Below are 27,020 nucleotides of genomic sequence, written 5' to 3'. Positions count from 1 at the left end.
ACTTGTCGGCATCAATGCCCCCACAGAGATGTTGTCAACTCCGACTTGACTTGGATTTCCTCAGCTTCCCCGACGTCCCTCTTCTGATGCGGAGTCCCCTCCGGGACAGCACATGCCACTTGGCGGTCACAGCTCCTCTGGGCCTCCAGCCTGTGACGGTCTCTCACACGTCCCTGTTTCTTTGACGAGCCCCCTGGTTTTGAGGATACTGGCCAGGGGTTTCGTGGGCTGACTTTCAATTTGGGTTTGTCTCACGTTTTTCTCCTGGTTAAATGGGGGGTGACGGGGTTTCGTTACAATTTTTTAAAAAGGGAAAGAGAAGGCTGGTTAAGTGATGCTGCAACAACGCAATGGAACCCTGCGGGTTGTTTCCTTTAATCACCCGAGGATATGTTTTTACTGATTTTTAAAAATATATGTTTTTATTGATTTCAGAGAGAGGAAGGGAGAGGGAGAGAGGGACAGAAACATCCGTGATGAGAGAGAATCAACAATCGGGGAATTGAACTGCGACCCCCTGGTTCATGGGTTGATGCTCAACCACTGAGCAACACTGGCCAGGCATTGTTATTGGTTTTTAGAGAGAGAGGAAGTGAGAGAGAGAGAAATTAATTGTTTGCTTCCCATACATGCCCCGACCAGGTATCATACCCGCCACTTTTTGGTGTATGGGACAAAGGTCCAAATGAGCGACCCAGCCAGGGCCACTCGTAGGCTTTTTAAGATGAGGTGTTACACACACTCATATGGCAAGATCTCCAAGATACACTATCTGGAAAAGAAGTGAGGAACAGGCGTGTACATGTAATATATACGTGTGTGTGTGTGAGAGAGAGAACAGCTCCGTACCATGAGAAGCCACGTGCAGAATAAGTTAGCAAAGTGGGGATTCAACGATAATTATTCGATGACAAAGGGATCCTGAGGGTGAGCGCCTTCAACTACTTCTTGATGGGACAAGAAAGGAGATGTGACCAAAGAAAATGGTAAGGAAACGATGCCAAGTAAGATCCGTGCAGAAATCAGATGACGCAGCCTCAGTCCAGAAGAGGAATGTAACTCAGAGCCTTGGTTCTGGGCTCCTCTGTTGAGGCCAGCAGTGTCCCTTGGTCATTTCAGGACAGTATGCCCAGCCGGGCTTGGCTGGCCCAGCGCCAGGGCCTCTGGTCGAGGTCTGGCTCTGTCCCCCTAAATGCACATGCTCTGCAGTCCGCCACCAGGGAGCAGAGCGTCTGTCACCAGACACGAGACAGCCCCCTAATCACCTCTGGCGTAAGAGAGAAGCGAAAAACAAAACAAAAAAACAAAAAAAGCCCAGAGGTTGTAGTCCTTCCCGTTTGGGATAATGGGGACGATCCCGTCCAATCTGGCAGAAAGCTGAAACTTCAGAATCTTTTTTAAGGTAATTTTTCTACTCTTCAAGCATCATGTATACTATAAGCTAAGCTATAAGTAACAATGCCATTAAATTTAGTTTTATTTTTTAAATTTTCATACAGTAGAACTGACTCTTTGAGGGGGGGTACACACTTATAAATTTAACCTGAATTTCTTTTCAAACAAAAGTCGCTATGCGTTTATTAAGACAAGCACAGCTGGCTCCATAAGTCGTTATCCACATATTATCACACATTCCACAAGGTTCCCGAGAAGAGAGCTCAGGGCAGGCTTCTCTTGTGACTCAACTGGATTCCAACTAATCTCCCTAAAAGTCTGAGTATTGGTGCAACCTGTAATTAAGGGCCCTGCCCTGTTCATTCCCCAGGGCACTTCTGGCAGAAATATCCCTGGTAGGAACAAGAGAAATAAAAGAACTACTCTTCCTCTGAAGGTCTGGGGAGTTTGAAAATATTGTACAGGAAGGATGGTGAACCAATCTGACCAATTCTTTCATTTCTTCTAAAGCAACCGCCAAGGTTTCTGCAGCAGGATGGAAGGTCAGAGACATAACACCTGTAACCAAGTTCGTGAGAGCCTGTATCAGCTTCCGGTTTGTTTTTTAAGACAAGAACCTTGACTGCATGTTTGCCACTCCAGAATCAGATTAGGCTCCCGGCTTATTAGGAAAGGCTGTCACTCGGACAGCCCGATGGAAGAGGTGCACGGGACAAGGGGTGTGGGAAGGGGCGTGCAGCTTCCAGCGCCCTCCCACGCCCCTCCGCACGGTCACCAACCCAGAAGCAGCTCGCTAATGCTTTAAAAGTTACAAAACTTTGCTAGTCTCTATTGCACAATGAATCTTCAATGTGAAAACTCGAGTTACACAACATGATTTGAACTATGGCCTCAAAAGGTCCTAGCACGTGGGGATTACAAATATTACACGTAATCTCAACTAAATAAATTTCAACTAACCAAATAAAAGGATTATTTTACTAAGTCTTTAGAAATTTCCCAGAGAAAAATGTATTCAGAGACTCATCATCCATGGGTGCTAAAGGTACCAGTGGGATGTGTCTAATACAGCATCGGGGACATTATTAAATATTTACTGAGTGGACGCAGAAGAGAGTGAAAACCAAAACCATCTACTCCCACACTCAGCTTGGGACACAGAGAACCCCAACACCTTACCGCCTACATGAATGTGACTTTGTGGTCTGCTGCCTTCAATGGCATTTTTTTACTTTTCCTAGACTGTCCAGGCCAGGCAAATGGTTTGAACATCAACAGCCAGTTTGCCCACTGAGATTCTTTGAATTCCCTCGCCTTAACGTTTCCAGCAATTTTGGACTGTCGTGCAGTGGTTCTTACCCAATCCTAAACAAGACCCTGAACTGAAAGACCCGCCTTAAACCAAACTTCCAGTTCTGGCCTTACCTTCGCCTCTCTGAGATTCTGCCAAAGCTCTGCCAAGTAGTGCTCTCCTTTCCAGAGAACACAATAAACTCAGCTCTGTCTACTAACAGGTTGTGTGTTGGTGATACTCTGAGCCAATTTTTGACAAGAGGAATACAACCTAAACACCGTAGCCAAAATAATAATATTTTAATGCCTGGTGGCACTAAAAACAGCATCAGTAATAGTGCCCTTGCCAGGGAGACTGGAGCTTGAGACAAAAGGAACAATCGGCAATCACGATCTTGTCTTTATTTAAAATTTTGCTATTTTGTTCATCGTGGATTTTCTTGCATTACTTTTGATTTTTTTAAAATGTTACATTAGAACACTATTAATCTATTCATTCTTTGGCTCTTCCTTAAATTTTGTGTTGGGAGGTGAATGCTTCACTCATTTACCCTTATTCCCAGTACTGGAAGGAACACAGCATTTAAATGTATAGTTTTGTGGACAGAAAAAAAAAAAGGTTCTGTGGAAAGTCACCTCACAGGGTGACCTGATCATAAATTCCTACATGGGCAGGTCATCAAGGTGAGCAGTCACATCCCAGGCCTGTAACTTCTTTTATATATAAAAGTATGTTGATTAAAGTTACAAAGGTAAATTAGGGAGATATAAAGGGGGTGGCGTAGTGCGCTTTATCTTCATTATCATGGCCTGAAGTCTAAACGAACAACTAAAAACAGGATTTAAGGATTTTACTTATCTTTTTTTTTTAGGAATCAGAACTAAAAGCACAACTGATTAAAAGTGGCTGCGTCCGAGGGTGGGGAACGTTTGCTTTTCATTACAAATCCCCCTGTACTAGGTTTTTAAAACCTGTGCATTTACAACTCGGACGACGGCGAAGATCATCATGAAGACAATAAAGTGGATTCCAAAGATCTCTCCCCTCGGGCCAGCTCGGCCTCAGGCGAAGTCCGCGCCCCTCCCAGCGCAACGCCGCCCACGCCTCTGGCAGCAAAGGTGCCATTATTTTAAAAGATAACGCTGGAGCCCCCCCCCCTCCCCAGTGCTACTGGGTCCCCGTCTTTTTTGGCCCAATCCGGGAGGCTTTGGGGACACCCTGCGACGCCCCCTAGCAACTGCGCAGAGCCCAGGGTTCACCTCCCCTAGGACCTCGAGTCTCCTTCCCCGCTCTTTTCCGGGGAGGCTTTTGCGTGCGGACCCGGAAGCGGCGAGACGGGTCAGACCCCAGGCGCAGGCGCAGTCCTCCTCCACCTTGTGGTCCCGCCCCTTCCCAAGCCCCCAGCCAACCTGTCTGCGCGTCCGGGAGGCCTTGGGCTGCTTCTTCCCGCCCGCGTGATCACGTGACGAACGAGGGGCGGGGCTGAGCGCGTCTCGCTTCCCCCTCCTCCCCCCGGACAATTTCTTGTGCAGCTTCCAGGGTCTCTTCCCGGGTTTTGGGAGGGGGGGCGTCGGCTCTGGGGCTCTCCTGGCCGAGAGCTGGGCACTCGCCTTCCCGGTGGCTGGGCCCGGGTCACGGCGACCAGGCCGGCGCCGCCTCCACCTTGGCTCGGGTCCGTCACGCTCCCGGGGGTCGGCGGTGACGGCGAAGGGGCGGGCCGGGGCGGGCCGGGGGCGGGGACTCGCGCGGTTTTGAGGCTGCTCTCCGGGCCCGGCCGGCGCTACAGCTCCCGATAACCTTCGTCACCGCAGTCTCGGCCTCCGCTACCTCCGACGGCTGTCACCATGAATCCGGACCTGCGCAGGGAGCGGGCCTCGGCCAGCTTCAACCCGGAGCTGCTCACGCACGTCCTGGACGGCAGCCCGGAGAACACCCGGCGCCGGCGAGAGATCGGTGAGGGCGGCGGGCCAGGCCTCCCTCCTTCCCCGAGCAAGGCTTGAGACTCCCTCGATAGAGTCTGGGGGTGCTGTCGGACCTGGGCTCTGGCCCAGCTTTAGGGGAGCCGCGACCTGCACTTCTGGGGGCGGCCTGTGGAGGGGTGCGGAGGGGGTTCGCCCATCCGAGAGGGGACCTGGGCGGTGCCTCTGAAGCCAGCTGCGATTCAGGGAGCTGGTAACGGAGCCCAGAATTCCTGTCTTCGTCTTGATGCCCTTTAATCCCTTCCAGAGAACCTGATTCTGAACGACCCGGACTTCCAGCACGAGGACTTGAACTTCCTCACTCGCAGCCAGCGTTACGAGGTGGCTGTTAAGAAGAGTGCCAGCATGGTGCAGAAGATCAGGGAGTTTGGCATCTCGGACCCTGAGGAAATCACGTGGTTTAAAAAGTACGTAGGCCCTAGTCGTAGATCAAATTTTCATCTGTGATCAAAGCCCAAACCTTAAATCCGCGGACCGCGGGTGCTTTCTCATCGCGCTTGGCGTTTGAAGACGCATACTGGCATGTTTTCAGGCTACTTTGGAAGCTGAATGCGTGGAAGATAAATGGTTAGGCTTGTATTTAGACCTTTTAAAGGGATGACCTGGGGAATGCTGATAACGAATTGGAGACCCTGCAATTTTCATTCTCAGGAACAGTATAAATTCTTTAGGACAGGAGTCTCAATTTTGAGTGATTTAAATTCAAAGTGCTTTTGCTCTTTGTAGGAAGGAGGCCTGCTAAATTTAGATGCTGACTTGGAAGGATTTTTCATTTGCAAGACCAAACATTTAAGTATTTTGTAGCAATAACATCATATTTTTCTGTGGTGGCGTAGATCTTGAGTTTTAAATAATGTAAACTAGGGAGTGGGGGAAGAACATAAGTCAAATCTCAGAATGCATATGAAGTATTCTAAGAACTCGGCATTGTTGAACCTGCAGGCAGTGGTAACACGGTTCTCTGGTGCATGTGAGGCCTCATAAAACCATCCTGTGGTCCCAGCCCCTGAAAAAAAGAGTCTTTCCCTTTTTCAGACCATCCACTTTTTGTTGTGTTTTGTTATTTAATTGGGGGAAAAATGCACTTTGTTTTTGCCTTTAAGTAAGTAAACACTCCATAATTACATGATCTTAGTACAAGGTTCCCTTTGGCCTGTAGCACCTCTTACACTTCTTATTTATTCCTGGGCATTTCCTCTTTTAGGTTTCTACATTTTAGAAGAATTCCAGTATTTTCATCAATAAAGATTAAGTGATGTGAATGGTGTATATTCAAGATCCAAGAAAAAAATGAAACAGGTTTTCATTACAAGTTTTGCCTTTATGTAGTAAAAATCATTCCTCCCATAATACTGTTGCCTCTAGTACATTTGGTATCTAATTGTTTTCAGCTTTACCTCTTTACTATTGTCAAGATGAAATAATTTACTCTGGTCCTTAGCACTTCCCTCAGAATTCCTTTTCATTTTAGTTATAAAAATACAGTTTATTTTTGGTAGCCCAAATTAGAATACTTACTAACTTCCAAATGCTCTTTTTTTAATTTTTAAAGTTTGTAACTCATGGCTGGGGGGCTACTAAGGTGGAGCCGTGATTTTCGACCTTGTTCATCTCATGGCACACACAAACTAATTACTAAAACTGTGGCACACCAAGAAATATGTTATATTTTTTGCCAATCTGATAAAAAAAGGTATAATTTTGATTCATTTACACCAGATGGCTGTTGTTGTTGGCTGTTGTCATGTATTTGACAATCGAAAGGAAAAGAGGTCAGTGCCCCTGACTGAGGTCAGGTATTGTATGTTTGCTTGTTTTTAAGAGATTTACAAATTTTTAAAAATTTATTTATTGATTTTAGCCAGGGAGAGAGAGAAACATCGATTTGTTGTTCCACTTATTTGTGCATTCATTGTTTGATTTTTGTATGTGTCCTGACCAGGGATCAAACCCACAACCTTGGCATATTGGGACGATGCTCTAACCAACTGAGCTACCTGCCCAGGACTGGTATTGCCTGTTTTAAAAATTCTTGTGATACACCAATGTGTGTCTTGCTGCCCCTGGTTGAAAATCGCTGAGGTAGAGCAACTCCTAGAAGATTATGTTTCTGAATTTTATTTTTATTTTATTTTATTTTTTTTCTGTTAATCCTCACCTGAGGATATTTTTTTCCTTTGCTTTTCAGAGAGAGTGGAAGGGGGAGAGAAAGAGAGGGAGAGAGAAACAAACATCAGTGTGAGAGAGACACATCAATTGGTTGCCTCCCGCAACTGCCCCCACTGGGGCCTGGAATTGAACCTGCCCTTGACTGGAATCAAACCAGAGACCCTTCAGTCCTGGGGGCCGATGCTCTAGCCACTGAGCAAACCAGATAGGGCTATTTGTTTGTTTTTATATATATCTTTATTGATTTCAGGGAGACGGAGAGAGAGATAGAAACATCTATGATGAAAGAGAGTCATTGATCGGCTGCCTCCTGCACGCCTGCTGCTGGGGATCGGGCCTGCAATCCGGGCATGTGGCCTGACCCAGAATCAAACCGCGATCTCCTGGATCCTGGGTCGATGCTCAGCGGGTGAGCCGAGGCATGCCCAGCCCAGCCGGCTAGGGCTGTTTTGCTTTTAAATGGTTAATGCAGTGTTATTCAGAGTTGGTTAGAAGATTTCATAATCTGTGATGGTAACCAGATTAAAGGGAAGTCACAAGGAAATAGGACAAAGCTCTTTATGTGAGTTAAAAATTAGTGGACAGCTGGCAGTTTTGTGTATTTTTCATGATGCATACCTTGCTATTTGGGGACTAAAGAACAAACTTGAACATACCCTTTGACATCCTTCCAGTATCCATAGGATAATACTGGGAGATCAATCTATGTAAGAAAAGGGGATTGAAGAGTATTCTTGGCAAGTAATGAATGCTATCAGGTCTAAGCCTCCATTGATTGTAACTCATGCCCACGTTTTATATAATTATGAAATTTATATAATTATGATGTAGCATAAATTGTAAGATACATCAGATTTCTTAAATGCTAAAGTTGAGGTAAGGGTGTGCTAGAATTGATGGAAAACAGTAATCTTTCTCTTTCTGGGGATTTTGGGCATTTACTGATCTCTTTTACATCTATTCCTCCTATCAAAATACAACTCACTTATGAGAGTATTTTGAAGTTGACTGAATATTAGTAAAATACTTTGGAATGTCTCAACTTGAGCAACAAAAGAACTTTCAGTTCTTGAGAAAATAAGGCCTTGCTGTTGGGGGAATATAAAAGTTGTTTTTCTGAACTCCTTTCCTGTAATTTTGTCTGTTAACTGTTTGCTGTGAAAAAACAAAATGTTCTTCAGAGTAATTTAAAATTCTAATAAGAAGTAGTCACAGCATCCTTAGGTTTTTATTATTATTATTTTTATTTTTAAAGCGAGAGGGAGAACCTAATTTATGCATTTATAGGTTACTTCTTGTATGTGCCCTAACCAGGGATTGAACCCCCAACCTGGGCATATCAGGACCACACTCTAACCAACTGAGCTGCCTGGCCGGGCCCTTCTCAGGTTTTTAAAGCTGGTTCCTTGGAAAGCATCTTCAGGAGGAATTAAACATAACTTAAAAACAAGCACTCAGAGTTTGTTCTTGAGTTGATTTTCAAGTGGCCTCCAAAAAGAATCTCAGTATATTATTAACATAAATATTTGGCAGTCTTTATTTTGTGTCACATATTTTCCCCTCTCAGTTTCCTAGAATTATTTTGTGCCAAAGTCATCATTTTTTAAACCCAGAGTCTCAGTTCCCTCATGGAGGTAGGAGCGTCTTATATTGGCACCATGTCTAGCACCAAAGTGACCACTTGTATTTCTCAGGAATCCTTGTAGGCTTGTTTCCTCTTTTGGTAGGACGTGGCTGTCAGGGAGTGCCATGGTGCTCTTGCCTTTCAGAGTGACTTCTACACGTTACTCTCTACACGTGACTGTTAGGCTTCAGCTCCCACGTCAGTGAGGTGGGGGTGTTTTGTGAAGCATGTTACTTTCCTACAGCGTAGCAGCAGGAAAATGCTGCTAATCTCAGCTACTGGGGGAAAGCAGCTCCCCTTTTCTGTTCATACCCATCCTTCCCCTCTTGCCCTCCATTCAGTTTCAATTAACAGTTGATACTGCTGTAAAAATCCTGGAACGCTGATGAGGGCCAGCCCAGGCTTTCCTTGGGCATTTGAGTCTGTCTGGCACCTCTGGAAGGTGATCTTCCCCCCGAAAGGTGATCTCAGGGCCTCTGCAAAGTTGAATTGCGAGCCTGCCCCCGACCCTTGGTTCATGCTCTGCTTGTACAGATCAGGACACACTGGTGGCAACACCACCCCCTCTTCATCCCCTGAGAAGTCATGAGCGTCATGAGAAAATAGTTAAAGACTGAATTTCATTATGATTCAAGTTCCTTTAATCAAGTGATTTTCAGAGCCCATTGGCAATAAATGTTTAGCAGGCTCACATTACCTGCTGACCCATCTGTAAACCGCAGACCGTTAAAGTGTGTGCTTCGGCACTGGAATGTGCGTTTACCACTCTGGGGGTTTGCTTCGGTGTCTAGGGATAGATTGCTCACCTTCTTTCATCTGTAATGTTTTATTGTGTGTCTTTAAAAAAACTCAGCCACAACCGTGTCATTGTGCAGAAAAAATGAACAGCTGTTTAATATCAAGTATCTAGTCAGTGTGCACTTTTCCTGACTGTCTTATGCTTTTTGACAGTTTTTTTGAGTTTTTAATTTTATTGAACTTACTGGGTGGCATTGGTTAACAAGATCATACCGGTCTCAGGTGTACAAGTCTATCCACACCACCTGCACATCGTGTTGTATGTGCACCCCCCAAGTCACGTCTCCTTCCTCCGTCCTTCTTTGAGGCTGTTTTAACAGACCTACAGTAAGTATTGTATGGAATTATTTTGATTTTCAAACAAGTAAAACCTGAAAATAAAGACACATGCTCCAAAAAATCCAACCAGCCAAACCAATGCATAACACCAACAAAACCAAAACCAGAAAGTGTTCTTAGGCTCAAACGGTTGGTAGAATTTGCTTTCTGGATTAAGTATAGAATTAAAGAGGAATCTGGCCCTGAAATGGCAAGGGGCAGAAAAGATTCCACTACGTTTAATTTCGTGAGAAAGGGGTTTGAGGGCTCCTGCCCTTGGTCCTGGGGCCGGTCTGGCAGGAAGGGTGCAGGCTGCAGTTTCTAGCCTGAGGCTGAGACCCTTTTCTTTTCTCTCCTGTAGACTACATGTGATCAATTTTGTGGAACCCATGAACCTCAATTTCTCCATGTTTATTCCCACCTTGCTGAATCAGGGCACCACTGCTCAGCAAGAGAAATGGCTGCGTCCCGCCAAAGAGCTCCAGATAATTGGCACCTACGCCCAGACGGAACTGGGCCACGGTTAGTCCACATCTGAGGGTCAGTGGGTAACCCACCTCAGGACTTCAGTTAACAGATGACTCCTGGCATTTGTTTTTTCCTGCTGCTACACAGTTGAGATTTTACTTTTAAATCATTAAATTTTAAATAAAACTCAGCGCCTTGTCCTCTCATAGATCATTTCCCCATAAACTGGCCCAGGACTCTGGCCTGAAACATCCTTCGTTGTTATTTACCGTTGCTCCATACCCCAATTTTTAACAGGTGTTGAGCAGTTGGGAAATATGGGGTTAAAATATGGCAAAATACCCCACCGTGTTAGTGCCTGATTGTTAAAGCTTTCTTGGAAATTGTTGAGAGGGTTGCTGCCTCTACGTCTGGGAGATGCCTCTGCTTTAATAAAATGTGGGTTTTAATGGGGGCAGGGGACTAGAGCAGTTAAGTGTCTTGCTCTTTCATTGCCCACTAGTGGGGCTATAAGGCAGTTTGAAAAAAAAGTCGATGGTTCTCTTTGTTTCTTTTATACGTCTTACCTATACATGTCCATGGACTTTGCATTATGAATAATTCTCAGTTAAATTGTTCTTAAAAGCCTGGCTACTTTCAAAAAGTATTGTGTTTGGTCTCGATGTGAAATAAGTTTGTTTTCATGGACAAGGCCATTGGCAGGTATGTGTCTTGAATTTGCACTGCCCAGTCTCATTCCTAATTATCATATTGCTTCGTTATGTAAATAAAGGAGAGTAAAGACAGGGAAAGAGGATTTGGTGCATTTTGGTTTGTGAATTGGTTTAAGAAAATGCTTTTTATCATGATCCCCGGGAGGACTGCAGATTCTGGTTCTGTGGTCTGAACACCTTGTCAAACACCCAAGATCTGAGCTTCAGGCCAATGCTGAAACTACAGCCTGAGGAAAGGGGTCTCGAGGGAAGGACAATAACTTCATGTGGTCTTTCCACCTTGGCGGGGGGTGGAAGAGAGTTTTGTGATCTTGAAATAGCTTTTTCTCTTTCAGGGTGTATCATGGCAGAATTTATTTGACTTAATAGTCGTGCTGTTCGTAGGAGGCATAGGGTGTAAACCGTCCTGGGTCCAAATGGGTCTGATATGTTTGTCTCTTACTGGTCTAACCCTCCTCTCTTTTTAAAATACATTCCAAATATATATTTGCCCTACATTTTGAAGGAAGAGCAGAAGAAATGAGGCTTGAACTTCACTGGTTTGAGGAGCCCAGAAATTGGACTATAGGCTCTGGGCGAGTTTGCAAATGTGAGTTTTTTCCTGTGGCTTCTGATTTTTAGATATTTTCTTGTGTTTGAACCAACTTTGTCTTCATCTCTACAGTTTACTTTAGAGCTGAGGTTCTCAGCTGGTGTGCTATAGTACGCTCCCTGGTGCGCTGCAGGAATTTTTAAAGCGTGACTGTTTAGTCAGGGCACTGACCTCTTTCCCCTTAGATTGTCAAATAAAATAGTGACGGCAGCCACACGACAGCCGTCCAGTGTGAGTGAATCAAAATTATACCTTTTTTGTGTATGTGTCAGATTGGAAAGAAATAAAATACCTTTTTTGGTGTGTCGCAGAATTTTCGTACTTAGTTTGCGTGTGCCATGAGATGAGGAAGGCTGGAAAGCACCGCTTAGAGAATACATGTTAGGGTTGGGTCTTGTTTCCTGCCTGAATCCTGAATCCTGTCAGTTCCCATTGGTGCGGGCTGTGCTCCGTTGACTGCTGTCCCTTCCCAGGAAAGCCAGCCAGTCTGTTAGCCCATTCCCTCATGTGACAGCATGTACCTTAGGCAGATTACATAAAAAGTTCAGCATCAGAGAGCTTGGCAGTAGAGTAAGAGCAGCTGGCACAAGATAAAGGTTTGACTATTTAAGTCCTGAGATTTTGGAACATTGATCAACAATGATTATGTAAAGTGTTCTCGCAGAGCTGGCTCTAACTTTGCGCCTGGGATTCTTTCACTTCTGGGGAGCCCCTCAGAAGTGAGAGACTCAGTGTTGCCCATTCCAGGATTCTCAGGAACCTTAAAATCCCATCTCCTGCAGAAAGTTTCAGTCACCCGGCTCCTCTCTTGCCTCTAGAATGTCTTCCGTCCTCTAAATACACACCTGTCTGCATGGGCACATAAGTTCTGACTTGAATTTTGTGCGTAGGTCTGTGGCCTTCATCGAAGGCAGAGGTCTGGGCTGAGGGGACCCCCGCTCCCTGGGGTTTGGGTGTTGAAGGGACAACCTAGAGCGTGTGTGGTCCAGGGTTAATCATCCTGACCAGACATTTCTCCAGGTCACAGGTCAGGTATTCAGGGTTTTCTCAGGTACTTGATCATTTCACATTCTGGTCTGGTCACTCCCTGGTGATTCTTCTTGTGTGTCATTTTCTGTTACTGTTGTTATTAATATTGAGGAAAATGAAGCTTACACAGTATGTTATGAGCATCCTTGAAGGTGGTGCAGTATCTTTACAAGTTCCCATCACCAGTACTCAAATTGAAATACAGCATCTTTCTCCCTCTGAAACCTGAAAAATAGTGAACTTGATTTTATAAGTCACTGATCTTTCTTCCCCTGTATCATCACTGCTCTGTCTCCCCGATGGTCTCCTGTCCCTCTTCCTGGGTGAGTCTCTTCCCTGTTAGGACTTCCCATGAGACTTGCTCCCTTGGTGTTTGGTTAGTCTAATTTCCCCTCTATTAAAAATAACAGTATCAACTTCTTTACAAAACTATGTTCTTTGCAGTTATGTCTTTAGAATATCTCAGAAACGAATTACTGCATTAATGGAAATGATCATTTTCTAGCTTTCATTGCATAGTTCAAGACTTTTCCTGAAACGTAGAACCAGTTTAGAGTGTATTTAGCAACTTATTAGTATGCTTGGATCTCCATGGCCCCATCAGCATGGTTACTGTGGTTTTGTTTTGCTACGTTAATGTATACCTAAGAGTTAAGTTTTCATTTGCAGTGCCAGTGAGCCTGGATATTGTTACATGTTTTGGCTTCCTGCCTGCATTTCCTCCTTTGAGCACTGACCCAGTGGAGCATGCCTGCTGCTCTTAGTGATTGTCTTGTACCCGCCAGGTTTCCGTTGCCTTCTGTTCACTCAGCATCTGGCCGCACGTATTCAGTGCGCCCTTCCCTCAGCAGGTGTAAGTTTTCTTTGTTTTCTCCCGGTCTGTTGCTTCGATGTGTACTCAGAGCTTCGACTCGCGTATGCTGTAGAGTGATGAATGAGTCCCACGCTGTTTTTATGGTTATTAACTCCTAACTCGTTTTCCATTATGTTCTTCTGGTCCATCTTAGAGTTTTATAATGGTTCCAGTTTACTTCAGAATCTTAAACATATCACAGTGACTCGTTTCTTCCTTTGTTTTTCTCCTAGCACCATAAACTTGGGTTCATTGTTGCTTTGTAAGATATTTGAAAATCTGATAGCATAAGCCTGCTATTGTTACAGTTCAAGACACATGTATTCCGTGTGCCTGCATACTTGTTCTAGATGCATTCTGATCTCAGTTTGTCAAGTCGTAAAATATATTCTACAGGAATTAAAATGCATGTTACATTAAATCCTTGTGTCTTCCTGGGAAATACTAACTTTATTTAGTCCTTCAGCCAAGGACTAGCAGTTTCTTTTTTTGCTATTCGTATCTTCTTCTATTCATCCTATTAGATATATGTATTTTCCTAATTAAATATTTAATATCCTGAGCTAAATTACAGAACAAATTTTAAATATTGTGTTGCTTTTGTAAATCTCTTTTGTGGGGTTTCTACTTCAATGGCCCTAATTGATAAGAATGCAGTGATTTTTTTTCTTTTTCTTTATAGCCTACAGCTTTATTTTATTTTATTATTTTATTTTATTTTATCTTATCTTATCGATTGATTTGAGAGAGAGAGACATCAGTTTGTTGTTCCACTTATTCGTGTACTCATTAGTTGCTTCTTGTATGTGCTCTGACTGGGGATCAAACGTGTAACCTTGGTGTGTTGGGACAAGGCTTCAGGTGTCTGAGCTACCTGGCCAAGGCCTTACAGCTTTTCTAAAATCACTTATTAATGATGGTGTTATTTTTATTTCTTCCTTTCTCTTATATTATCAAATCATTTTGTCCTCAGTGTTGACTTCCAGCCTTTCCAGCCCTTTATCACAGAGGAGAGACTAGAAAGGCCTTCGGTGTTATGGGTTTAAAAGAATTAACTCTGGTGCTTCACCAAGTAAAATGTTGGTGCTTTATTTTAAAATAAATTATTTTAAAATAACATGTAATGTCCTGGCCGGGTTGCTCAGTTGATTAGAGCATCATCCCCATACACCAAGGTTGCAGCACATAGAAACATCAAGCAGTGACTGCAGAGGTACGTGGACCAGCAAATCGATGTTTCTCTCTCTCTCAGCCTCCCTCTCCAAAAAAATTTATATATATGTAAAATATTTGTGACACATAACTAACATTTTTTTCAACAAATATTTGATTTAAGTGAAAAAATTATCTAGGTCACTTTCTCCTTGTAACATGTCTAAATTCCACCCACTTCCGAATAATCTTAGTCACAAGGGACATTCTTCTGCTGTGAAAACATTCTTCAGTCTCAGACAGCTTTGACCGTGGCGGTTTTACCCGTCCGCCATGGGTGTCGTGGCAGCTTTGTTATTGGGTGTTGCTCCGCAGTGCACTCTGCGCCCCCCACCCCGGCCCCGCATGGGGGTGCTTCAGAGGGGCCCCTCCTTCCCGAGCTCTGGTTTCTAGTAATGCAAATGAGCCTTTCAGTGCCACCCGAGCAGGTCCCACGCCACAGTTCTCAGTCCTGGTTCAGAGTTTCCTCTCTTCAGGTCCCAGGCATACATTTATTTTTGTTCCTGCTCCATTCTTTTAAAAATGGGACAGTTGGCATTTTTTATTGTGAATGAAAGGCACTCTCTCATCCCATGAATTTTTTTTTTTTTAACTTTTTATTTTGAAATGATTATAGATTCCTAGGGAGTTGCAAAAATAGCACAGATCAGCCCCATGGACCTTTCACCCAGTTTCCACCAGTGGTCATATCTACGGGATGCTTCCAGTAAGTCTCTAGTGTCCTCATCATTGTTCTCAGCCCAGTGGCACTAGACTCAAAGATGTGATTGGACGATAAGATTATTTTTTTCTTTTTTTTTCTTTTTAGGGAGGGAGAGAGGGAGGAGAAGGGGGGGGAGAGAGAGAGAGAGAGAGAGAGAGAGAGAGAAACTGACATGTTCCACTTCTTTACGCATCATTGGTTGATGCTTGTATGTGCCCTGACTAGGGATCGAACCCCCAGCCTTGGCATATGGGGACTATGCTCTAAGCAGCTGAGCTACCTGGCCATGGCTAAGCGATAAGATTCTTGTTCTTGACTTGTTTATAGAATGAGGAAGCCGGTCACAGATTCTCTGATTTTTATGTGCTTGCTTAGCTGAAAGCACAGCCACCCAGTTGGAAGACATAATTGGTCCGCTCTTGCCTGAGCAGTGTGCCCTGGTTATGTCTTCTTCACCTTTTCTGGAACAAATGGAAAGATCTTGAAACTGAAATGTTTCTAAGATAATTAAAGCGAATAATAATATCAGCATAGAGTTGGTTAATTTAGAGCTAGAAACTAAACAGAATGCCGGTAACATAAAAAAATACAAGGGCAAGTCTTGGCCATTGTTGCTCAGTTGGTTGAGCGTCGTCTCGTGCACCGAAAGGTCAGCAGTTTGATTCCCAGTCAGGGTACATGCCTGGGTTTTGGGCTCAATTCCCAGTAGGTAGGCATGCAGGAGGCAGCCGATTGATGTTCCTTTCTTTCTCTCTCCCCCTCCCTTCTTCTTTCTAAATATCAATAAAAAAACAATTTTAAAAAATACGAGGGCATGTAGAAGACATAAAGAATTATTTTCTATTAAAGATAAATTCACACAGAAGTCTAAGGCATCTGCAGATTTTAAATGGAAAAGAATGACTTTAGAAAGTGGAATTAAAATGACTAAGATGCTTATTACTTACAATCCCCATAAATTGTAAAGGAGAGTTTGTTATGCATGAGTCTGTTATTTGTGATTATTATGGTCTTCACCAGAAATTGCATGTCTTTTTTTATTTCTGAAATTTACTAGGATGAAGAGCACTGTTGGTTTTTGTATTAAATGATTTTGATGGCCTGTGGCTAGATATCAATGATGAACCCGAAGGAAATGAGCAGAGTTCAGGGATGCAGATCAGTGCTGGATGTTTTGCGGACGAACAGAAGAGTCCGGCACTATTGAAATTGCACCTGGGACATACTGTCCTCTGAGAGAACTGCTGTGCTCTGTCTCAGCCGCTCTTCAGAGCAAAGCACATACAATGTAAATTCTGCATTCCCTGTACTTGCTTCTGATTTTTATTTCCTTTGATTTAATGGTAAGCCTCGAACCTCTGCCTTGCGCACATGGTTTTGTGTGCACAGGCTTTGAAATCGGCAGCCAGCCCTGCCAAACATTTAGAGACAAGTATTGTACAAAAATACTTCTTGCCAACTTCAGAAAAATTGCCAGCAGTTATGAAGTGATACAAAAAGGGACAGTGCTCTTATACATGATAAATCCACCACTAACTCATACTTACAGAAGGTGTTTTTTTTCTCCTTCCCTTGATCTGTCTGTTCACATTGCTGATTCTCTCACACCTGATGGCTCTTCTTAAATGCCCACCCTTGATACTCCTTTGAAGCTTTGTGCACCGAGGGCCTTCGCCTCTGGATCTTCACTTGGGCATGTTCCTGCCCACCTTGCTTCACCAGGCGACTGCGGAGCAGCAGGAGCGCTTCTTCATGCCCGCCTGGAACCTGGAGATCATTGGCACTTATGCCCAGACAGAGATGGGTCATGGTACGGTGCATTCAGTCTACTTTCTGGGCCGGGCGGGGCGCTGCAAGCGCAGCACGTGTGGAGTGCCCGCCACGTGGTAGCCATGGCACCTCTGCGTGCCATACATGCTCTGTTTAAATGCGACCTTTCTGCAGAAGCCAGGTTTTTCAACATACAAGTCTTGGCAAGGACATTGCTTTGGTTGGTGAAAATGAAAGTTTAGGTTATCACAGAGAAATGCTGATTTTTTCCCCTTTGGTTCCCCTTTAGAAGGTCAGTGATTACAAGTGAGGCCTTACTAATTGGTTTCCAAGCTCACTGAAGTTGTGTAGAGTGTGTGTGCAATAGAATCTGAACCCAGTGACCCTTACTACTGATACGTTAGCGAACTTGCACAAATTCCAGAAGAAATACAGATTCAGAGTGGATGTGCTCTTTGATTTCCTGGTGGGAAATGAGGGGCTTATATGCTAAAATGGGAATCATTTCATACCCAGAAGTTACCTGAGCCTGATTCAGTAAATTCAGTGACGTTCTGAAGGTGGCTAAGCCAGAGCTCCGAAAAATAAGATGAGCTGTACCCCTGGGCAGTTGGTCTCACTCTGTGCCTGCTACCTTTTTTCTTTCCATCCCCTCCTCCCTTTTCCCGTCTCTTCTGAGTTCATATCTGTCTTTGTCATTCATCTGCTTCCGGCTTCTCTTTTTCTACTTAGAGGTCTCGGGACAGCTGGTCCGAGGTGTGTTTGCCACTCGCCCTTTTTTTCTGTGCGACTCTATCTTGTCGTAGCTACTTTGGCTTTCGTCTTTGGTACTGAATACTGCTGTGCAGGATTGTCAAGGCTCCAGAGGGGGTGCCATTTGTTTTGGTTGTGCATTTGAAAATGTTTTGGCATAATCTGTTCTGTTTAATGTTATCTCATTTTCCTAAAAAGCTGCCCCTTTGGTGAAAGGAGCCTATGAGTGTCTCTTTTCTTGATTCCCACTCTGGGGAAGGTTGTGGGCTCACATGCAAACAGGCCATGGCTGCTGTTCACCTTGGAAGTTTCTAGATGTTTCAGAGCTTCAATGTTTGATGAGATCTATGCAGCATTAACAGAGCAGTTTGTATTATCAGGGAGAGTGTCACTTAGAACATTTTCCTGTAACTCTTAAAAGAATTTTGGCACATTTGTGTTAGGATTTAAAACATGACTCCCTGCCCCTCCTCAGTAAACATACGAAACTGGGAGCTTTTCCTGGTCACACTGAAACAGCCAGCACAGTCACTGTTCTAGGTCTTCTCCCCCATAATGGTTATACCTTTTTAAGGTCTCATTTTCCATTCTAGCAATCATTCTGAAGTAAGTTCTCAGTTTACAGGGCCTTTAACTAGACACTCTTCCTGTCACAAGATATCTTATCCTTCGTAGTTGATGCAGTAAACACAATAGTGTGAGTTGAAATTGGCATACTCACTACTTAAAAGGGCAGTTAACTTCCTATGAGATTATGTCCTGTGATCTTATAAAACTAGGACTCTAAGCTGCCTTTACATTTTCTTTTGGTTGATCTAAATAAATGTTACCTGATTTAAGTGTAGGAAGCTATTATGTATCTTGGTTATCAATCATTTGTAGCTCATCTAAAAACATTTTATTGTCATTAGAGCCTGTTCTTCTCTGAGATATTAGAGCTTAAAGGACTGGACAGGAGATGTACCCTGTGTGTGTTTTTTCCCATATTCTGTCTGAAGTGAGTGTAATTTATTTCCTTAGGAACTCATCTGCGAGGCTTGGAAACCACAGCCACTTATGACCCCGAAACCCAGGAGTTCATTCTCAATAGTCCTACTGTGACCTCCATCAAGTGGTGGCCTGGTGGCCGTAAGTGAATTCTTTAGCAGCTATTAGGTGTTATACGATCACGTTTAGAATGTACAGCTTATATGAGGAAATCGTTTTGAAATATAGAAAAAAACCTTTTTTTTATAGAAAAACTCTTAAGGCTTAACTATTCTAAGCTATTCCACATTGACTTGTGGTGCATGTTACAGATACGTGCACACTTACATAGCATGGAAAGGACAGCTGTCTCACTCTGCTTTCCTTCATTTTCACCTAAACCTTTCCATGTATTAGCATAGTTTATAGCATCATCAGTCAAAGTAACTGTACTCCCTGTTTGGTGAGTCATTTCTGTATTGAAAAGCACTTGAGTTGTTTTCAGATTTTATTGTAAATAAGTTTGACATGAAACTTACTGTATTCCATTCTGAGCCATTGTCTTAGTATATATATCTCAGATGGCGCTAGTGCTTGAAGGATTTTGTTATTAACATTATATATTTTAATATGTGACACTACAGTTTTGTAAGAAAAAAACTAGCGTGCAAAAAGAGGGTAAATATTTCTGGATGTACTAACCAAAAACCTCTTAAAGCAGCTCTATCCCATAGGGCCTCCTGCAATGATTGGAATACTCTCTGTCTTTGCTGCTCAGGGTAGTAGCCACTACCATGTATACCTATCGAGGACTGGAAATGTAGCTAGTTGACTAGGGAACCGACTCTTTTATTCTACTTAGTTATAATTTCGTTAAATGTAAATAGCCACGTGTGGCTAGTGGCTGCTGCTTTGGGAAGCGCTACCTTAAGGGAGAAAACTGAAGTAATTTAAATGAATGTTCTTATGGTTAACCTGTACTTTTCTTTATATAAGCAAGTAAATACGTAGAAAAGAAAGCAGAGCTGAGCTGTCTTTTAAAATAAATTGCTATCAAATCAACATGTTGTGCACCTTGAACTTACATAGTATTACATGTCAGTTATCCCATTTAAAAGTTTATACATATATGGAAATGAAGGATTGCTTTGCCAAATTTCCATAAATTTTAATAACTCCACTTACGTAGATTTTCTTCTGAAAACTAGGGGTGGCGCTGTCATAAACAAGGCTCCCTGGGCACACTATTGATAGTCTGGTGTCATATTTAACATGTATTCTCCCCTTTTTTGTGTCTGTCCTTTGAACATGAAGAAGGGTTGCTCACTGTCTCTTGTTTACTTTGATGCTGCAGTTGGAAAGACCTCAAATCATGCAATAGTACTTGCCCAACTCTACACGAAGGGGAAATGCTATGGATTACATGCCTTCATTGTACCTATTCGTGAAATTGGAACCCACAAGCCTTTGCCAGGTTAGACTTGTTCATCTGATGTTGAGATGAAAACTTAAACCGAGCACTTTCTAATGCAAAAAGTGTAACATATAACTAAAGAGGAGTGGGGACAGCCAGGGATTCCAGAGCGTGAACACCTGGTGACTTTCCTTTCTCCTGTGGTAGGCATCACCGTTGGTGACATTGGTCCCAAGTTTGGCTATGACGAGATGGATAATGGCTACCTGAAGATGGACCATTATCGTATCCCCAGAGAAAACATGCTGATGAAGTATGCCCAGGTATATGACAATAGAAGAGAGGGGCAGTGGTGTCGGGCACGGGATTGCTGTGGCTGTTGGTAACCACGGTGTTAAAAGGGTCTGTTTTTAGGAGGTAATAACATAGTGTCACTTCTGATGCTGCTTTTATTATGACAGTGACAGTGAAACCAAAGGCCGTTGGCAGGTCCGAGGAGCATGTGCTGGTCTGCTAAACCCACGACTCACACATTAGGGTGTGTGAGAACCACCTGGAGGGCTGGCTAAAATCCCAGTTGCTTGGCCCCCAGAGTTTCTGATTGAATAGGTCAGTGTGGGGACTGAGATTTTATATTTCAAACAAGTTCCCAGGCAGTGCTGATGCTGTGGTCCTGGGGACCACACTTTGAGAACCACTGGCCAGTTTAACAGGAAGCATCAGTCCCATATTCTTTTTCCAGGTAAAGCCTGATGGCACATACGTGAAACCCGTGAGTAACAAGCTGACCTACGGGACCATGGTGTTTATCAGGTCCTTCCTCGTGGGAGAAGCTGCTCGGTGTCTGGCTAAGGCATGCACCATTGCCATCCGCTACAGCGCTGTGAGGCACCAGTCTGAAATCAAGCCTGGGTAAGGTGGAAGCTGAAGTGGGCTCATTACTGAAGACCTGGCTTTGAGCCCATTCAGATATCAAAATTCCCAGATGTGTAGAAAAGATGCATTGTCTATAAAGTTAGCTAAGATGACAGTGTACTGGATCTGCTACTTAGAACCTAGGCTTCCTGTTCTTAAGTAGAAAGGTGAGAATACCACCTTATTATTTTTAATTTTCTAAGAAAAACAGTAATAATATTACTTGAGCTGTATACGTGAAGTGTTCAGAACATTGAAGGCAATTTGAAAATTCTAGTTGCTACTAGCAACTACAAATTGGGCATGGTGGAAATGACATTAAACTGTTGTGTCCATGCCCATGGTTTATTCCTGCTACTGCCTTTCACTTGGGCATGACTCCCTGGTAACCTTTTTACTCCGAAAGAGGGGATAAAGAAGTTGATAAGAGCAGACCTTAGAATTCAAATATTTGACTCTGTGCATTGGGTCTTCTCCATAGTTGTGATCAAAATATAGTTTATTTAGTCTAGTTACTGGGTTAGATCTCTGTATCATCGCCTTCCTCCTATGAAATTAACTAACTTTGATTTTGTATATTGCCATAAGATAGTTTCCTTAGTCATACTGGAAAGACAAAGAAAGACACAAACTTCACAGCTAGAAACTTCTGTCCACTGAAGACAGCTTAACAAGGTGGTTAACAGCATCTTCTGTAGCTACATAGCCTCAGTGTAAATTGAGGATCTGCCGCTTACTAGCTGCTTGACTGAAGGCAGGTCCTGGGCCTCTTGTTGCTCCAGTTTCACAGGGTCTTTATGAGAATTAAATAAGTTAATATAGCAAAGTGCTTAGACCAGAACCGGGCACAGAGTGAGTTCTGCACATGTGTTTAATTTTTCCTTTTTCTATATACTTTAGTGAACCAGAACCTCAGATTCTGGATTTTCAAACTCAGCAGTATAAACTCTTTCCACTCCTGGCCACTGCCTATGCCTTCCATTTTGTGGGCGCGTACATGAAGGAGACCTATCATCGGATTAATGAAGACATTGGCCACGGCGACCTGAGTGAACTGCCTGAGGTACGTGTTCAGTCTCGTTCATGTGTGGGCACCCTTCTGCTTCTGCTTGCCTGAGATAATATCCAGAGGAAACTACGAATTGGGATTTCATGAGTGGTCCATATATTCTCAAAGGATCCAGAAGTTCTGATTGGAAGTGAATTAAATGTGAAGACTTGTGGGTTTTGTCTTTAAGTTTCAGAAGTGCTGTACCGTATTGGTCGTCTGTTAATCAGGGTGACTTTTTGCCAAGTGGCACAGTTCAGAAGGGAGTGTGGGAACGGATGGATTCAGGCCGGGTAGACGCCCGTGCTGCTTCAGTCACGCGCGAAGCAGGTGGTTTTGAAAGTGACCGGCACTGATGGAGGGTCAGTGTTCTCATTAGAACTCGGGCTGTCAGCACTCAGATGTTCTGACGGCCTGTGCTTGCCCTCAGCTCCATGCCCTCACTGCTGGGCTGAAGGCTTTCACCTCCTGGACAACTAACACTGGCATCGAAGCCTGCCGGATGGCCTGCGGCGGGCATGGCTACTCACACTGCAGTGGTCTTCCTAATATTTACGTCACTTTCACCCCCACCTGCACCTTCGAGGGAGAAAACACCGTCATGATGCTGCAGACCGCCCGGTGAGAGCCTTAACTCGTGACTACTCTTGTCTGTTAATAAGTGTGTTTGAGACCTTCTCATGGCTTCCAGTTACCATGGTTTTTTTGTTTGGTTGGTTTGTTTTTGAATATGTCTTTATTGATTTCAGAGAGAGGAAGGGAGAGAGGGAGAGAGAAACATCAGTGATGAGAAAGAGTCATTGATCAACTGCCTCCCGCACGCCCCCTGCTGGGGAGCGAGCCCACAACCTGAGCATGTGCCCTGACCGGGAATCGAACCACGTCCTCCTGGATCCTAGGTCAGTGCTCAACCAGTGAGCCAGGCTGGCTGGGCTGCTACCATGTTTTCTCTTTGCGTTACATTTGTTCCTGAAAGACATCATTGTGCTCTCTATCCTGACCCACTGTGTTTATCTTGTGATCAGAGCAGCAAGTATGAAACTCACTTGTCACATGACTTAAAGCCTCTTGAAGGTTTGGTTTTATTTCAGTTTCACCAGAAGCAGAGTTACTAAAAGCACGTGTACTGATGATTTTTAGGTTTCTGATGAAAAGCTATGACCAGGTGCACTCAGGAAAGTTGGTGTGTGGCATGGTGTCCTACTTGAATGACCTGCCCAGTCAGCGCATCCAGCCACAGCAGGTGGCGGTGTGGCCGACCGTGGTGGACCTTGACAGCCCCGACAGCCTCGCGGAAGCCTATCGGCTCCGCGCGGCCAGGTGAGCTGGCCCTCGGGCTGGAGCTGCGGCAGGGAAGAGAAAGGGTGTGAGCTCCATTGCTCTCCTTCCCCAGCTTCAGTTCTCTCTGATTTCTCAACAGATTAGTAGAAATTGCTGCCAAAAACCTGCAAACTGAAGTGAGTCACAGGAAAAGCAAGGAGGTAGCCTGGAACCTGACTTCCGTTGACCTCGTGCGAGCAAGTGAGGTCAGTGACAGCTCTCTTTCCGTCTCCACTGTGCCAGCCCTCCCTCCAGCACCTGCCCCGTCCTCTTGCTGCAGAAATCCTGTCGCTGCGTGGAGGGTCCTTCCCAGGGTTTTCACATTCCACTGTGTTCTTTTATCCAGGCACATTGCCACTATGTGACGGTTAAGCTCTTTTCAGAGCAGGTCCTCAAAATTCAAGATAAATCCATCCAGGCTGTCTTGAGGAATCTCTGTCTCTTATATTGTCTGTACGGAATCAGTCAGAAGGCGGGGGATTTTCTCCAGGTCAGTATTTGCCTAAGTTGACGTCCTTTTTTTTTGTAGAAAAATAATTGTGGTCTGCTTTATAGCTGTGTGTGCATGTAATATATCTAGCTGTTTGTATACAGGGTGGCCAAACGTAGGGCAGTTGTTTGGGTGGAAAAAGACATGTGGGTCATGATTATAACAGTAGCTTTATTAACTCAAAGGAACATCACAATGCAACTGAATCTCCTCCTGTCCACCATGTACAGACACATATCTGCATCATTTGTCTGTTCTGTTTCTTCCAGGAGAGCATCCTGACAGACTCTCAGGTGACCCGAGTGCACCAGCGCATCAAGGAGCTCCTGACCGTGATCCGCCCGGATGCCGTCGCTCTGGTCGATGCGTTTGATTTCCAGGATGTGTCACTGGGCTCCGTGCTGGGCCGCTATGATGGGAATGTGTATGAGAACTTGTTTGAGTGGGCCAAGAACTCTCCACTGAACAAAGCAGAGGTAAAAAACAGTATCTTTTCACCTTTTATAATTGTTCATTTAAATATTAAGAGAGAAAAGACCCCTGAGCTGGTCTATCTGTAAAAGCTTTGAAAGCTCATCTCGGACAGTCACGTTAGTCAAGCAACAGGTTCAGAGGGGAACCAGCTCATTCCTGCAGTAAGCAGGCCTTAACTTCCTTGACTGTTTAATAACTCATTGAAGCTTTTCAAACATACGTAAAAGCATGACACTGATGCAGCTCCCCAGGCCCTTTGTCACGCTTCCACAGTCTACTTCCAGCCAGTTGGCTTCATCTGGAACCCCCAACCCTCACTGTCCTAAGAATTATTTTGAAACAAATCCAAGATGTCAGATAATTTTATCCATAGATATTTCAATATGTATCTCTACAAAAGATAAGGATTCTTTTTAAAAATATAGCATTCTCACACCTAAACAAATTAACAACAATTCTTTAACATCATGAGCTGTCCTATGTCCAGAGCTTCTCAGTTGGCTCAATTCTATTCCCCACCCCCACCCCAATTTCTTTGGATCAGGATCCAAATAAGATGCCGATAATTTCTTGGTTAAAAGTATGCTCTTTTTGCCCAGCCTGTGTGGCTCAGCAGTTGAGCATCAACCTCTGATCTAAGAGGTGAGGGTTTGATTCCTGGTCAGGGCACATGCCTGGGTTACAGCCTCAATCCCCAGTAGGGGGTGTGCAGGAGGCAGCCGATCAGTGACTCTCATCATCGATGTTTCTCTTTTTCTCCCTCTCCCATCCTCTCTCTGAAATCAATAAAGACTTAAAAAAAAAAAAAAAAAAAAAAAGTATGCTCTTTTACATTGCAAGCTCCTTATCAGTCATTTCTTCTCTCTCCCTTCCCTCAGGTCCATGAATCTTTCTACAAGCACCTGAAGCCACTACAGTCCAAGCTCTGAAGGTCACAACAGCACAGTCCTCTACTGCACCTGTCACACAAATCTGCACTGAATCTTGATCAAATTCAGAGCGCTATCGAGCAAATGATAAATTGACCCCTTTCCTCTTTATAAATGAAGAAAACAATGAACAGCTCTCAGAAATTAAATGGAAAAAAAAGTATTTTAAGTGCAATTAACACTAAGAGAGACCTGTGAAGCATTCAGAAAACGCTTTAAGAAATGCAGTCTGACTTCCCTCTGTAACGCTGCTAACCCCAGGCCATCACTTTTGATAATTAGTAGAATGTAACTACTAAGTAGTTGATTTTTTCACATCTTAATTGCTAATCACTGGATATCTGTGTTTTTAAGCAAAGGTATTTTTTAAGTGAGGTAGAAACCTTCCGAGCTTTCCTGCTAAATGCCCTACTGCTCCTGCCACCAACCCTGGCTTAAAAGCAGAACTGAAGAAAATTGATTGGGGAAAATAAACTAATCAGGAAACTTGTTGTGAGTGAGTCTGTGCTTGACACATTTCCTGCCTGCTTGCCCTTGGTTGCTGATGTATTGTTTTTTTGTTCATAGTAGCATTTTTCTAACACAAGGATTTCTTCAGCAAGATTGTGGTCCTGTGTAACTGGAAGTTAATCTTCCATTTGAAGGATCCCTAAATTATCACTGTAGTAGCGCTTTGTCCCCAACAACTTGGGAAGAGGTAGGTAGCAAAGTTATCTCTACGTAGGACCTTTGTCAGCTGATGGGACTTCAATCTGTGGTGTTTGGTCTCCCTCCCCCCCTCTCCCTTAACCTCCTGAAAGAGATGCTAAAGGAGGAAAGGTCACCATTCCTTCCTGGTAGGAGGTGTAGGGAGGGCTCTTAGTTATGGTTGCTGTAACTTTGGTGACCATATTAACTGGATAGTCTGGAACAATCCAGGTTTCATATGTGCTGTAAAATGCTTGGAGGTCACAGTACCTGTCATGACAAAAGTAAAAGCATCACTCAGGTTACTTCTGACACCCAGGAGTAGCACAGAAAAATCCTTTGTAAACCATATATTCTGGTTTTTGGATCAGAAAATAGAATCATTGAAACTATGGCTAAAGGACAAATGGAAGTTGCATAGAATCTGTTTCTTATTGTACATCAGGCTTTATTTTCAGTATGTTTCTAGGACTGCTAAATTGTCCTTTCAGCTAAAATCTTATCTGCACAATCTTTCTATATTTAAAGGGTAAACATGTACCTCTTAATGATTTTATTCTTAAAGTCAACGTAAAACAATACATCATTTTTTTTCTAACTGTGTCTGTGACATCTGCCTCAGGAAACTGGTTCTAGAATCAGTCTTGAGGATGTGGTATAATTCATGGAAATGTAATTACTATCTGGGACCTGACATAAAATCTGTCCCAGTGGAACTGGTAACACGATAATTTAGGTCCAGCAGAAATACTGTCTGTTGACAGAAGCCTTAATCTTTCCACCAGGAGAGTTAATTGATAATTGTGTTAAGATGGAAGTAAAAAGTGCGGTGTTCATCTCATTTGGGTATTTGACAGTAGTTCAGATTCTGAGAAATAACAAAGTAAACTTAAATTGCTGAATATTGACCTGTTAAATACAGAATTGTTTCGATATCAGTGATTACGTACCTCACTCAGAGATGACTGTCTTGATCAGGATATGAGTGTGTTTGAAGTGATACCTAATCAAAAACTAAATCTGATATTTGATACTATTTTTATTAATATTGGTATGTTTTGTCTTGAACTTGACTCACTGTAATCAAAGAATAAAGACATAAAACCT

General features: G+C 43.6%; 2 protein-coding genes across 5 annotated transcripts in view; one reads left to right on the top strand and one right to left on the bottom strand.

Moving 5' to 3' along the window:
• TEN1 (TEN1 subunit of CST complex) overlaps positions 1–4,356 on the bottom strand; it is an 11,992-nt gene extending 7,636 nt beyond the window's left edge. For both annotated transcript variants that reach the window (XM_016212434.2, XM_016212433.2), the window contains exon 1: positions 4,099–4,356. The gene's annotated coding sequence lies outside the window, so the exon portion shown is untranslated. The remainder of the gene's footprint in view (positions 1–4,098) is intronic.
• Positions 4,303–27,020, top strand: ACOX1 (acyl-CoA oxidase 1). Of its 3 annotated transcripts, XM_016212432.2 has the most exons (15): positions 4,303–4,361; positions 4,501–4,642; positions 4,916–5,075; positions 9,939–10,099; positions 18,691–18,798; positions 19,991–20,110; positions 20,258–20,373; positions 20,793–20,962; positions 21,866–22,028; positions 22,444–22,634; positions 23,154–23,333; positions 23,434–23,539; positions 23,680–23,823; positions 24,093–24,299; positions 25,176–27,020. In XM_016212432.2, exons 2-15 carry the CDS (start codon positions 4,534–4,536, stop codon positions 25,224–25,226), a joined length of 1,986 nt encoding a protein of 661 aa, XP_016067918.1. In that variant the 5' UTR covers positions 4,303–4,361; positions 4,501–4,533; the 3' UTR covers positions 25,227–27,020. The 3 variants fall into 3 exon arrangements, with proteins under 3 accessions (XP_016067918.1, XP_016067917.1, XP_087682485.1); XM_016212431.2 differs by lacking the exons at positions 4,303–4,361; positions 9,939–10,099 and adding an exon at positions 16,800–16,957 and having other exon boundaries at positions 4,440–4,642; XM_087826359.1 differs by lacking the exons at positions 4,303–4,361; positions 4,501–4,642; positions 4,916–5,075; positions 9,939–10,099 and adding exons at positions 5,091–7,246; positions 16,800–16,957.

Source organism: Miniopterus natalensis, chromosome 17, assembly GCF_054644295.1.
Source record: "Miniopterus natalensis isolate mMinNat1 chromosome 17, mMinNat1.hap1, whole genome shotgun sequence".
NCBI lineage: Eukaryota > Metazoa > Chordata > Mammalia > Chiroptera > Miniopteridae > Miniopterus > Miniopterus natalensis.
This window is presented reverse-complemented; position numbering and strand designations above follow the sequence as displayed.

Coding starts and splice junctions, on each gene's coding strand:
- ACOX1 (XM_016212432.2), top strand. CDS start 4,534: ATGAATCCGGACCTGCGCAGGGAGCGGGCCTCGGCCAGCTTCAACCCG. Junction 22,029..22,443: donor ACCTGAGTGAACTGCCTGAG/GTACGTGTTCAG, acceptor GCTTGCCCTCAG/CTCCATGCCCTCACTGCTGG. Junction 24,300..25,175: donor CTCCACTGAACAAAGCAGAG/GTAAAAAACAGT, acceptor CCCTTCCCTCAG/GTCCATGAATCTTTCTACAA.